This window comes from Chroicocephalus ridibundus, chromosome 1 (genome assembly GCF_963924245.1).
Source record: "Chroicocephalus ridibundus chromosome 1, bChrRid1.1, whole genome shotgun sequence".
In the NCBI taxonomy this organism is placed as follows: domain Eukaryota; kingdom Metazoa; phylum Chordata; class Aves; order Charadriiformes; family Laridae; genus Chroicocephalus; species Chroicocephalus ridibundus.
The window spans coordinates 190,613,243-190,625,981 of record NC_086284.1 but is presented as its reverse complement, the minus strand read 5'-3'; the positions used below and the strand labels follow the sequence as shown (position 1 = coordinate 190,625,981).

Genomic DNA, 12,739 nt, shown 5'->3' with positions numbered 1-12,739 from the left:
TTCTTTTAAACAGCCTGGCTGCGTTAAGTACAGAAGGAATAATGAATAAAGGAATAAAGAATAAAGCTTCAGAATAAAGCTACATTTTAATTTGTAGTTGCACAATAACACTATTGCAGTTGATTTCTTGTAGCAATTCCCATGAAAGTCCAGGCTCTCTCAAAATTCAATTCTTCCTGTCTCTGTTGTCAAGATAAAGACAACTGCTTCTGTCTAAACCTGCTTCAAGAGGAGCACAATAGTAATGACTTTTTAGAATTGTCTAATATAGATTTTTAAAGGGAATTCCTTTAATAGTGTTTCGATAAAAATGGTTAAGATATTTCCTTATTTCAAACGTGTGCGAGCAGAATCAAACCAAAAAGTGCCCTCAGCACCACCGCGGTCAGTGACTAGTTCCAACAGTTCCTCCAGATCCAGGCATCTCATGTTTAATGTAGGTTGTGTGTGGTACCTGTATTGATGTTGTACAATCTCAGGAAAATAATGGTGCAACTTCATAGTGGGCATCCAGGTAAAAGAAACTGTGTTGGAGCCAGCAGTATTCTTTTACTTCATATTGCAAAAAACAGGATAATTTTAATTTACAAGGCTGATAATTCATAGTCATTTAGAGGATAAGGCAAATTGAATGCATTCAACCATTTTCTTATGCATTGTTTTTCTTCAGAATTGTATAACTTCAAAGTGAAGTTTCCTAGTTCCTCATGAAAAGGACTTTCATTTCATTGTCTTAACTGTCTCTTGCATTATATTTTTGTTACATATTTTATACAATCTGATATGATCTGTTATGTTAGTTACATACTTTAATCCATTAAGAACAATTTCTCTCTTCAGATTTTTATTAAAGCTCTAAGTATAGTAATTCAATTTTTCCAGACTTTTGAATAAACCATACTTTATATTGTAAAATTTTCTTCTTCTAAGTAACCTGGTCTTTCCAGATTTCTTATTTTCATTATTGCCTTTTGTTTCTTATTTTTTCCTTCTTAAAGCGATGTAAAAAATGCCCCGAATGTCTATATTTAAGAGAATATGTTTGGGTCTATCTAATGATACCAAATTATTTTCACATAACTTGCTCTTCGTTTTTTTTTTTTTTTTTTTTTTCTTATTCTGCTCAGAATAAGGAATTTGTTTGCCGAGGACATGACTATGAAAGGCTGGAGGCCTTCCAGCAGCGAATGCTGAATGAGTTCCCACATGCCATTGCTATGCAACATGCTAATCAGCCAGATGAGACCATCTTTCAGGCAGAAGCACAGTGTATCCACATAATCACAAACCCATACACCGCAGTTACGTCTTTCGTGCTTTTAAAAAATGTAGGTACACCTAAAGCCGATTTCAATCACAATGTGCCTCCACTGAAATAAAGGGTAGGTTAGAATTCCCCTGCAATTTGTCCCAGTCACTCCATTATGTTTGGAATTATTTTTTTTGTAATTGTTGATTTTATTTAAAAATTCCTTGACAGGTTATTAAGACTCTTATGTTAGCCAAAAATACTTGTAGAACTATCACTGCTGTGATAATGGTGTATTAGTTCAAGTTGCAGTATTTCAAGTTCCTATAATACAACATAATTTTAGCGTGGTATGACATATTGTGTGTAAGAATATATTTCATTAAATCCCTTTACTCTATGTACTATTCCATGTAAGTAGCTCTATTTCAAAAATAAATATGAAATTTTCAACAAAACAGTAAAAAGAAATCCCAAACCATCAAAAAATCTCTCAGGTTCCTTTCCCCAGCCATTAATAATCTAGATGTATGTCCTGGTACACACTTCTTAGAGAGTTTTTCTTCTGTCGTGCTTCAGGAGTCAAATTAGCTTTGCTAATTTGGATGAAATGAGATAGCCTTAACTTTTTACATACAGATTTGCAGATTTATGCAGTGACACCAATTCCAGAAAACCAGGAAGTCCTGCAGAGAGACGGTATTCCTGATAACATCAAAAGCTTTTACAAAGTAAATCACATCTGGCGATTCCGATATGACAGACCATTTCACAAAGGAACCAAGGACAAGGAAAATGAATTCAAGGTAAATTACCGTGCACTTTCCCAAGCTACTGGACGTATGGATTTATCTGTAACATCAACGATAGTTGTATTATTGAAACATTGCCTACAGTTGTGTTATGCAACTGAGTGTGGTATAACAAATTCTCTAGAGGAGATGGTAGCTCAGGTTTGACTATTTTGCTTGTCATTTTAATTAAAATAATATTAAAAATATATGGGAGATGGGAAGATTTTGTTGTATGCGGGAATAGGAGAGAAAAAGTAGACATTTGTTTTTGCGTGAGTGATATATAGAAGGCAGAACTGGAGACAGCAGAGCAGCCTTCAGAGAAGCTTATAAGGCAGACAGGGAAAACATAGTTGAGTAGGTAATCTGGGGTATGGATAGGATTGCCAAAAGTTCTCTCTCCCTAGAGCAAGGGTGAGACGGTTTTGACCAAACTACAGCATAATGTTCTTTTCCTGTGATATCAAGACTAAAAACTACCTCTGAACTCAGAGATTGTCTCAGGGAAGAGTAATAGTTCCTTCCCTAATATGTAAAAGACTTCTGTTCCTCCTAATAAAAACGCCACACTGAAAATTTATCTTACATTCTTCTGGTGTAATTTTACTTCTGACCCACTAGCAATGTTTTAGTTCTGACCCACAAGAAACATCCTGACACAGAATATATTCTGGTATTCAGACACACGAAGAGAGTTTTCCCATAATAATTTTGTTATAAACTTAGAGGAAAGAACGGTAAGGGTAATAAATCATCTAAATTAACTCACTATTGTCCTCTAATTAAAGCCTAAGGCTTGATTTTAATTGTACAGCTTATAAATATTTTGTGCGAGCTCTACCATATGCGATGATTTATCATTTTACAAACCTCTGGCACAAAGTGTTTAACAGTAGTACATTCGAGTATCGCATCAGCCGTGCGTTGGGGAACCTCAAACGGGACTTCACAGAGGAGAGGTGGTCACTCTCTGTGATCTGTAAGTTGTTCTGCTTCTGAACTCTCCCTCTTCTCGGATGTTATCTCAGAAAGGAAATGTTAAAATGCTAATTTAGTTGTGAGTGACTTTTGGAGATTAGGGGACAACATACAATATAGAATAATACTATGTTTAAGAGTAAAGAATCAGCACAATCCACTGCCTTAGTAGTAGGTCCTAGAAAGTAAGGAGAAAAATGAACGTCGTAGGCTTCTGGGGTAGACATTTCAGTAGAAATCTGTATGTTAATACTTTCTTTTTTTAATTTTTTTTTTTCACTGTTACTTAAATGAAAGTATTCCTAAAGAAAACCGGTAATTATATATAGATAATATAGAGGCAAATTAGGGAAATCAATTTGGTTTGTATATTGTAGAGCCTATGGGTGGAGAGAACCACACTGATCTTGGTGCAGAGTTTACCTGGAATATCTCGCTGGTTTGAAGTGGAAAAACGTGAAGTAGTGAGTATGAGACAGATTGCAATACATGTTGTGGGTTGGTTTACTTCCTTATCCATATGTTATTTGATGATCTACTTTAAGATTTGTTACCATATCTAATTTCTTTGATCAAGTTTTCAAGCTGGCTGCAACAAAATTATTTACCAAGTGTTTTAAGTTGTCTAGTTTCTCATATCTTGAGAAGTATTATTAAGAACCGCCCATTATGATTCATTCAAATGGTTGAGGAAAGAAGTTGAGGGCAATAATGGGCAGCCAAAGACAACATTTAATGTCAGCAAATTACCTTCTTACAACTCGGCATGGTGTAACGTTTAATACTTAGAGTACCTATAGCTTAACATATCTTCCAGTATTCTTGAAAAGTAAACATTCTCCAAGTACTGTAATAAATGTCATGTGGGTATATCTCTGTGTCTGCCTATAGTTCTGTCGAAGTTCCCACTTCCCAGCATGGGCAGGGAAGCGTGCCTACGCAGAACATGTAGAAATAGGGTCTAATGTAGCAATCTCGTACTGACACATTATAATTTCTTCTCCTTCCTTGTTGTTGTATTTCTTAGAAAATCCTTAGATACTTTTTGAATGTATTTGGAGCAGTGCTCCTCATGTAAAGATCTCTAAATAATTGGTCAATTGTTGAGCCCAGGAGTATAACATCTGTAACTATTTTCCTTCCTGTGAAAGCCAGTCTTACAATGGTCCTGTTAAATATAGGGATACCATTGTACAACTGATTTTCTCTAAAACTCTATTGTGTTTTTCTTTTATAATAGCAACAAACTGTAATTTGTTCACTGACCTCATATTCTCCTGTAGAAAATCAAAAATAGAATTTAGTAAAAATCAAAAAATTACATGTGACATGAGAAATTTTGTTAGTTGACTCCTACTGAGTTTTTACTAGGTTAATATGGCCCCTAAGATGAAGTTCCTTAGATTACTATCATGTTACCATTATGTAATAATTTTTCCTGGGCATGTACTAGATCATGACTCAGATTTGTGCTTGTATGTTTCGGTAAATTATGGCAACCTCAGGCCTGTACTCTTCCCATCGCTGAGCTTTTCACTCCCTGCAGTTCATGCTACCTGTGAGAAAAGCTTCTCAGTCTCTAGAGAGGACGGGCACATGCTGCTTAAGGACTGCCCTTGGCAATAACTTGATCATCATCTTAACTCGAAGCTTACATTCAAACTCACCCATAATGTCTAGTTGTTGACTTCGCCTTGCGTGGGGGGAACTAGCTCGCCCATACTTAAGCTCTGCTCTGTGCCCTTAAGTATGGTGAAGCTCTCCCTGACCTCAAGCCCAATTTAGGTAAAGTTACCAAGGACAGTTTAACCCTGAGTTCCAAGAGTTCCACCACAGGCTGAAGTGTGTGTGTTTTGCAGCAAGGGCTGAGTATCTCTCAAGGTCAGATAATGAATCTATAAAAGAGGGACGGTTGTTCATTTTGGTCCTTGATTATGTGATAAAATTAATTCACTCAGTGTAGCCCAGGTGAGAACTTTTTCTGCCCCAGTACTTTAGAACATAGAATAATATTGGGTTTTTTTTAAGAAATCAAAAATTACCTTTAATATATTTCATATTTTAACTAAAGATTAAGTATGTTTACAATATCTCTCACTCCTTTTTCAGGTGGAAATGAGTCCCCTTGAGAATGCTATTGAAGTCTTAGAAAATAAGAACCAGCAGCTGAGAACACTGATCACTCAGTGTCAAACTCGACAGATGCAAAATATTAACCCTCTCACGATGTGTCTAAATGGGGTCATTGATGCAGCAGTTAATGGTGGAGTTGCTAGATACCAAGAGGTAAGCAATTTATTTTCTGTTTATTAAAAATCTGTCGTAAGACAGTTTCTTACTGGTTTCTTTCTTTGTACAGATACAGCTCCTCTGTATGAACTGAGGACAGAAAGTACTATTTCAATATTAGTTTTAATTATACCTATATTGCAGTTTTTGGTGAGGTGACTTTAAATATGTACAGCTTTAGTGAAACAACTGTTTTGCTGCAGAAGTTCCATAAACTTTCTCCAGTGATGAGTCAATTCACAATTACCTTGTATTCTTTAGAGGTTTGTTTGAGGATTTTTAATGAAGTAGTTAATTGTAACTATAATTTTATATATAGATATTATTTTATATATATATATCATTATAATGTAGTCCCTCCTCCCTGCTCTTCTAGGTCAGGCGCTACTTCTGACTGACCAGCAAATTTACTTTTGTGTGCTGGCATTCCAATTTTAAAAGAGATATATGTATATATACACACACAAAATTCTTAACAAGGAATTTATTGTCTTGAAGAATCATATTTTTCTATATCCTTCTTTCTCTTCTCCAAGTTTTTAAGGAAAGCTATTTTCTGGAAAATTTAGTAAGAAATCATACGTATAATTAAGAAATATCTAACGCTGGATTCTTTCCCAAAAGTTGTTCCTCATTATCGTCTCTGAATCACCTTAGGAGAACCGTAAATGTTTGGGATGCTGTATTTCCACGAAGTTTTGTGGCGTTTTGAAACTGCAGTAAAAAGAAATGAAGGATAATTTTTTTCAGCCCACTTGATCTCCCTCTTTCTCCTAATAGTCTTATGAAATACTTGAATCTTCTGGTTGTTCCTTTTCCATTGAAAATGTCAAGTTGAATAACATTCTGTCCACTTGTCTCAAAGGCTGCAAGATTCGGTGTTCACTCAACAGTGTTAAATTTGAGAAAACTACATCTAAATTAAAGTACAAGAAATTGAGTCCACTGTAGTGTTAGAATCTGTCATCAAAACTGCAACGTTATGAACATTGTGAGACTAAACCAAAGCGGTACCATGCTTGATGTTTCCCAGCTGCCTTTATCAACAGCAACAAAACTGTTTAGCATAGTAAAGCCCCACGAAGGGAGTCCCTTGAGAAGTACAGTCATGTCAGAGCTATGTCTGGTTTGGATTAGCAGTGTCAGAGCTAGCTTGCTGTCTCTGCCTAGCTTCCCATTCCGCACCAGTATATTAAAGGTTCTAGCTTGCTCCTTTCTTATTGTTGTTCTTAGCTGCAATTCTTGATCTCCTAGATAGTCTTCATGTTTCTGTTCCCTACTGTTGTCCTCTCTCTCGCTCGCTATATATCTAAAATAGAACTTTTCACCAATTTGTGTTGTAAAGACCAAAATGATAGTGAGAGTTGTGAGATCTGGTTGTTGGGTTGGTTTTTTTCTATTTCATCCTCCTCCTCTTTGCATGTCCCTTTTTCAGTCTTTATATGTCTTCCTGCTGGTTTGCCGCTTCTTATCTTCTACCTCCCTTCTTTTCCTCTCCTCCGTAAATGCTTTGCCTATCTGTTTCACTTGCTTTTGCCTTCTGCCCTATACAAAGCTCAAAGTCTGTCAGTGTTGGAGCATATGTGGTCTTGAGGGAAGCATGACCATGTCTTTACAGATATCCTCCTTCCCTTCAGGCAAGGCCCAGCAAATAACATCTGGCCAGCTGCTGCTTCATTTCCCCTTTTTCCTTCCCCCCCCCACCTTTTCCTTTTTTTCCTTTTTTTCCTTTTTTTCCTTTTTTTCCTTTTTTTCCTTTTTTTCCTTTTTTTCCTTTTTTTCCTTTTTTCCTTTTTTTCCTTTTTTTCCTTTTTTCCTTTTTTCCTTTTTTCCTTTTTTTCCTTTTTTCCTTTTTTCCTTTTTTCCCTTTTTTCCCTTTTCCCTTTTCCCTTTTCCCTTTTCCCTTTTCCCTTTTCCCTTTTTTCCCTTTTTTCCCTTTTTTCCCTTTTTTCCCTTTTTTCCCTTTTTTCCCTTTTTTCCCTCTTTCCCTCTTTCCCTCTTTCCCTCTTTCCCTCTTTCCCTCTTTCCCTCTTTCCCTCTTTCCCTCTTTCCCTTTTTTCCTCTTTTTTCTTTTTTCCTTTTTTTTTCTTTTTCCCTTTTTTTTTTCCTTTTTCCCTTTTTTTTCCTTTTTCTCTTCTCTGCTGATACAATAAAAAGTAGGTATCTCTAATTATTCAGCACTTTGGCCACTATTGCAGGTGTTAAAGCTGCAGTTCCGCTGGTTTCAATACCAGAACAGATTCCAGGAGAACTATAGGAGTAATAGTTATTGTGCAGCACCTTATTGTGTGCTAAAAAATGGCTGTAGACTGAACTGATTTTTTTCAAATTTTTCTGAACACTGCTAAAGAGTGTGTTTTGTGCCCACTAACACCTCTCAAACTGCAGTCTTTACTATAACTTACATTTATTTTAGCTCCTTTACACGTGCTGGAAGAGTAGAGGCGCTTTCATGATTGATTATTGGAAACCACTGGTTCAAAGAATGATACTGGATTTAGTCAAATTCTGATTATTTTTATTTCTCTAAAGTACTGGTGATTTTATTTGAAGTTAGATTATTACATCTCTGACTCATTACAGATCTGTGTAAATCTCAGCCCAAAACCGCTGGGACACCACCTGCTTGGTATTGAAAGAATATTAAGCTTGTAGCTGAGGGGAAAAAAAAAACATCAGCTGGCAGAAGTTTGGGATTTGGGATTTTAGCGAGTATCAGAGGGTTCCTTTTAACAATTTAAACATGAATTCTTATAAGTCTACTTATCGGCAGTGAAAGGACCTTGTGAAATAAATGTTCTTCATTACAGTATCAGCATTTTCTAGACAGGTTTCAGCACTTCCTTGTTACGGGTTGTCAGAGCATGAAATTTTGTAACTAAATCAGAGGAAGGGGTATATTTATCTCCAGCTCCACTGCTCCCCATATTTACTAATGATTCTGCCTCGCAAGGATTTTAACAGCTAAAGCTGGATGGAGAACCTTATAAGAAGTATGTGATGGAAATGCTAAGATGGGTGCAAAAGGAAAACACAGCACAGGGCAGCCACTCTTACCCTCTCAGCTCTATGGATAGAAAACCATGTGTACGTATAGGAATGCGTACAGAGACTTTTTGTGAGAAGTGCATTTTTGAGAAGGTCTAGAAATCTCTCAACTGAGGAGCTGGGCATTTTCTTTACAGAATAGTGTCAAGAATTATTGTAAATTCAATATAATCCCTTTGCGGAGTAGGATAGGTGCTATCTTAAGACAGATGCAATTGTGAACAACCAGAGGAGTGCTATGTCCAGGCCACTGCTGGTGGGTAAACTGACTTTGGGGTACTACGACTGGTACAATTCGAGCATTGGAGATGGGGTGAAAAGTCATATAAGTTCATGAACACACCTCGATGTTGGTCAGGTGCTCCTGAAGTGAAAAGTGTGGTTTTTTGACATAGGTGTCACTGTGAGTTCTTTAAAACATTATTTATATTGAGTGAATAAGAAGATAATGTCACAGCTCCAATATATAAAATAGCATACAGTTCCACACTTTTCTTAAGATATCTTTATATTTAGGGATAACGAAACTCCTAGTATGAAAAGATGGTAAAATCTAATGCTTCATAATTATTTGAAAGTCCTATGTCACAATTAACGAGGAAGAGATATTTCATTCAGGTGACCTGTGTTTGGTTTCAACTCTGATTTGCAGATTTCCAAATTTGATCCAGGATCTGTCTTGGATATTGAACAACTGGTAAATTCCACTCAAGAGTGGCTATATTTTATTTGCCCATAGTCTCCACCAATGCATATGTGAATAATTAATTATTCAGCATTTACTATCCTCTGTTGCAGTAGAAAGGAGGCTTTGTTTCGAAAATATAGTCTAGAAACTTGTTTTTAAAAAAAAAGTCATGTGTTTTTACTCACTTTATGTTACTTTGTGATTTTATTCTGCTTAGGCATTCTTTATCAAAGAATACATCTTGAATCATCCAGAGGATGGAGAGAAGATCACACGCTTGAGAGAGCTGATGCTCGAGCAGGTAAAGCGGGGAGGAGACTGACTAGGTGGCCTGCTTAGCTGGTCTAGCTAAAAGTGTCCCAAAATAAAATATAAAATTTCAGAGGTTAGTAATTTCCCAGTGGTCTTCAGTATTTTGTGAATCAGGTTCCAAGTAGACAGCAACTTTCTATAGAAGCAGGTCTCTGGGTCATGTTAATAATTTTTATTTTTCCCTAGACTTTTGCATCATCATCTTAATCATTTCAAACTATTCTAAATTAAATGTTGAATGAGAGGCAAGTTTTTGTCTTGTGATGATCATATGCAAATATTTGCACAACATATTTTACCACTATTACAGAATGAACATTATCTCATTGAAACATCTAATAGCTTCAGCAAAAATTTGTATGTTGTGTTTTACCACTACTACAGAACAAACACTTTCACTACAAGATTTAGCATAAGAGGAAAAAAAAATCAAAAATCTTATTTGTGAAAGATATCTAATAATAATTACCAAAGTATGTAGGCAGTAAAATAAACACCAAGTTATTAAATTAAACTGGTATTCTATGCATTATATGATTTTTGTATTATTTTTTTATTTATTTTTAAGACAGCCACCTACCAGCCTCAAATATGAAGTGTCTCCATTTGGAAATGCTGAAAAAAATTACTTTGATCAAATGATCTTGCTAAGTATTTCAGCTTTTTTAACTGACATTTAGCTATCTCTGTTCTATGCAGCATGTTGAAATTTCAAACTTTATTGCCAGCATGGGATAAAGAGGTCAGAGTATTGGAATTTGGCAAGATGGAAATTCCATTTTTCATCAGCATTGTGGTATCTTTTGATCAGATCAGCCGAAGGACAGATCATCAGACAGTGTAAATCAGAATAGGTCCACTGAGCTCACTTTAATTTCATTTAGATAGTGTAATTTACGTTGCAGTTTTGGTTTTTCAAGCTTAACCCTTACAATTTAAAACTGGAGTTAACAACTTCCCGTGACAAAAACGTGAATTCCAAGCGATAGCAGTTAAATGCCGTCTGGCACCCAGAGATGATTTAGCAGACAACGGGGAGCATTCGGAAGGGCCGGGGTGGCGGCGTGTGCGGATGGATGTGCTGCAGTCCTGACCTCGGGCCGGTGATGCTGCGCAGCTGCGTGCCCGCTCGCAGGCTGCCTCAAAACGTCAGCTAGCAGCTCCCATCCAAAGGTATTACAGCATAGCGGAGCTATTTTGTTTTTGAGTTTATCTGATTCCTCATGTAGCCAATTCAGTATTTCAAATGCCGGTGACCAAATTTGAGCAAGATTAGAGTTTTAGCAATGTTATTCTGAAGCCTCTCATGCCTTGCGTCAAGAATATACATAAAGCCACCACTTACTGAGGTCTCTGGGGAGTTGGAATAGGATAGGGAGCCATGGATTTCATTGAAAATATATTACAAGCTCTCTGGCGGATGTGGCCACTGCTGTTGTTTCATGCATTTTATGACTGTTCTTGTAGAAAACAGCTTTCATTTAGGGTTTAGAACTGCTCCATTGTAAAGCTGGCATTTAGGCAGATTTTTCACTATGTTATCCATAGTGGGTTTTATGTTAGAATTAAATTCACATAGGCCAAACCTTTGGGAAAGTTGGATAGTAAAATCAGAAGAGGCATAAATCCACTTGTGTATTACTGGTTTTGGTCTTAGGTCTTGTTTGGTCTTACAGGTCTGTCAGGGATTTAGGTAGATGCTTTTAATACAACATGCATTTTGTTGGCTTTTTTTTATTATTAATTGATGAAAGCTTAAAGAAAATTGATCAAAAATGTATTTTTCCCCTTTTTTGTCCTGTCTCTTCTGCAGGCGCAGATTCTAGAATTCGGCTTGGCGGTGCACGAGAAGGTGGTGCCACAGGACATGAGGCCGTTGCACAAAAAGCTGGTGGATCAGTTCTTTGTGATGAAGTCGAGCTTGGGAATACAGGTACATGAGCAGGTGCATGGATAAACCAGGAGACCGTTTAGTTGCAGTTAAGGGTTGTTTAATTTTCCTAAGCAACAAATAGTGACATCTTCTGGTTGTTTGTCCACGTTACATCTTGTAGCATTAACAGTACCACATAGTGAAGAGAAAATTAATAAATATTCCACACAGCGCAGAGAAAAATAGTCACATTTTACTAAAGAGAAACTATCATCAGCAAAAAGTTAAAATATTTTTCTTACTAATGATGAAGCTGATCCAAAATGCAGATGTAGCTATTCAGCTGACTGACTGTATCTTACAAAATGCTTCATGATATTATGTCCATTTTAATTAACCTTCTTTTAACAACTCACCAGGAATTTTCTGCCTGTGTACAAGCTAGCCCTGTTCATTTCCCAAATGGAAGTCCTCGTGTATGCCGAAATTCCCTACCTGTTTCTATGAGTCCTGATGGTGCCAGGGTAATACCACGACGCAGGCAAGTTAAAATACCAGAAATTGATAGATTTTGCTACTCACAGATGACCCATAAAATACTTTTATTGTGTGCACACTTCCTTATATGGTCAGCCTGAAGTATGTTCAGTCATGAAGAGCTGATAGATATACACTTTCTCTCTCTCTTTCTCTCTCTCTTTCCCTCCTCCCCCCCCCAATAAATCCAAATTAAACTGTGGAGATTCATAAACATGGCAACTAGAGTTAACCATTTTTTATTCTTCTAATAGTCCCTTGAGTTACCCAGCTGTCAATCGGTATTCATCCTCATCACTGTCATCCCAAGCTTCTGCTGAAGTCAGCAATATCACTGGGCAATCAGAAAGCTCCGATGAAGTTTTTAACATGCAGGTACAAATTATTGTCATTCTTCAAACTAAACAGAATCTTTCTTACAAGGCTATTTACTAAATTAATGCTTCTATTATTTCATTCCGAAATCTTAAAGTTATTGCTGATACTTCTTTTAAAAAACAAATCTTTAAATGGGCTGTTAACCTCCTTAACTTAGAAAGAACAATTTTTAATGTAACTATTCCTTCTTCATTAATTATATTTCTATTTATTTTGATATTTTACTGCATCTTTGTGTAGTTATATTAATGCTCTTTATACTGGTTTGCTATTTTTAAATACTGAGAAACTGGTCTAACAAATTACAAGTTCTTTGTTTTAGTCCAAGGTATGTGATAAATTTTTGTTTTGCAAACTAGAAAGTGTGATGTGGTAACAGCAGCATCTCTTCTATACACAGCCCAGTCCGTCTACCTCAAGCCTGAGTTCTACTCATTCTGCTTCACCTAATGTGACCAGTTCTGCTCCATCTAGTGCCAGAGGTCAGTGCTCATCTACTGTGGTAAACCGCTTTAAATGATTCTTGACACATTACACAGCTGAATTTCTGCGTGATATCACTGGTCAGACATCAAATTTAGCCAATTGTTTGA

The 12,739-nt window shown here is 36.4% G+C and overlaps 1 protein-coding gene across 4 annotated transcripts in view; it reads left to right on the top strand.

Moving 5' to 3' along the window:
* The window catches only part of DOCK4 (dedicator of cytokinesis 4), a 254,777-nt gene that overhangs the window by 228,295 nt on the left and 13,743 nt on the right, over positions 1 to 12,739 (top strand). For all 4 annotated transcript variants that reach the window (XM_063323184.1, XM_063323182.1, XM_063323183.1 and 1 more), the window contains 9 exons: positions 1,128 to 1,269; positions 1,889 to 2,055; positions 3,399 to 3,485; positions 5,131 to 5,307; positions 9,264 to 9,347; positions 11,172 to 11,291; positions 11,651 to 11,772; positions 12,023 to 12,143; positions 12,547 to 12,628. In XM_063323184.1, coding sequence (XP_063179254.1) covers positions 1,128 to 1,269; positions 1,889 to 2,055; positions 3,399 to 3,485; positions 5,131 to 5,307; positions 9,264 to 9,347; positions 11,172 to 11,291; positions 11,651 to 11,772; positions 12,023 to 12,143; positions 12,547 to 12,628 — 1,102 coding nt within the window. The remainder of the gene's footprint in view (positions 1 to 1,127; positions 1,270 to 1,888; positions 2,056 to 3,398; positions 3,486 to 5,130; positions 5,308 to 9,263; positions 9,348 to 11,171; positions 11,292 to 11,650; positions 11,773 to 12,022; positions 12,144 to 12,546; positions 12,629 to 12,739) is intronic.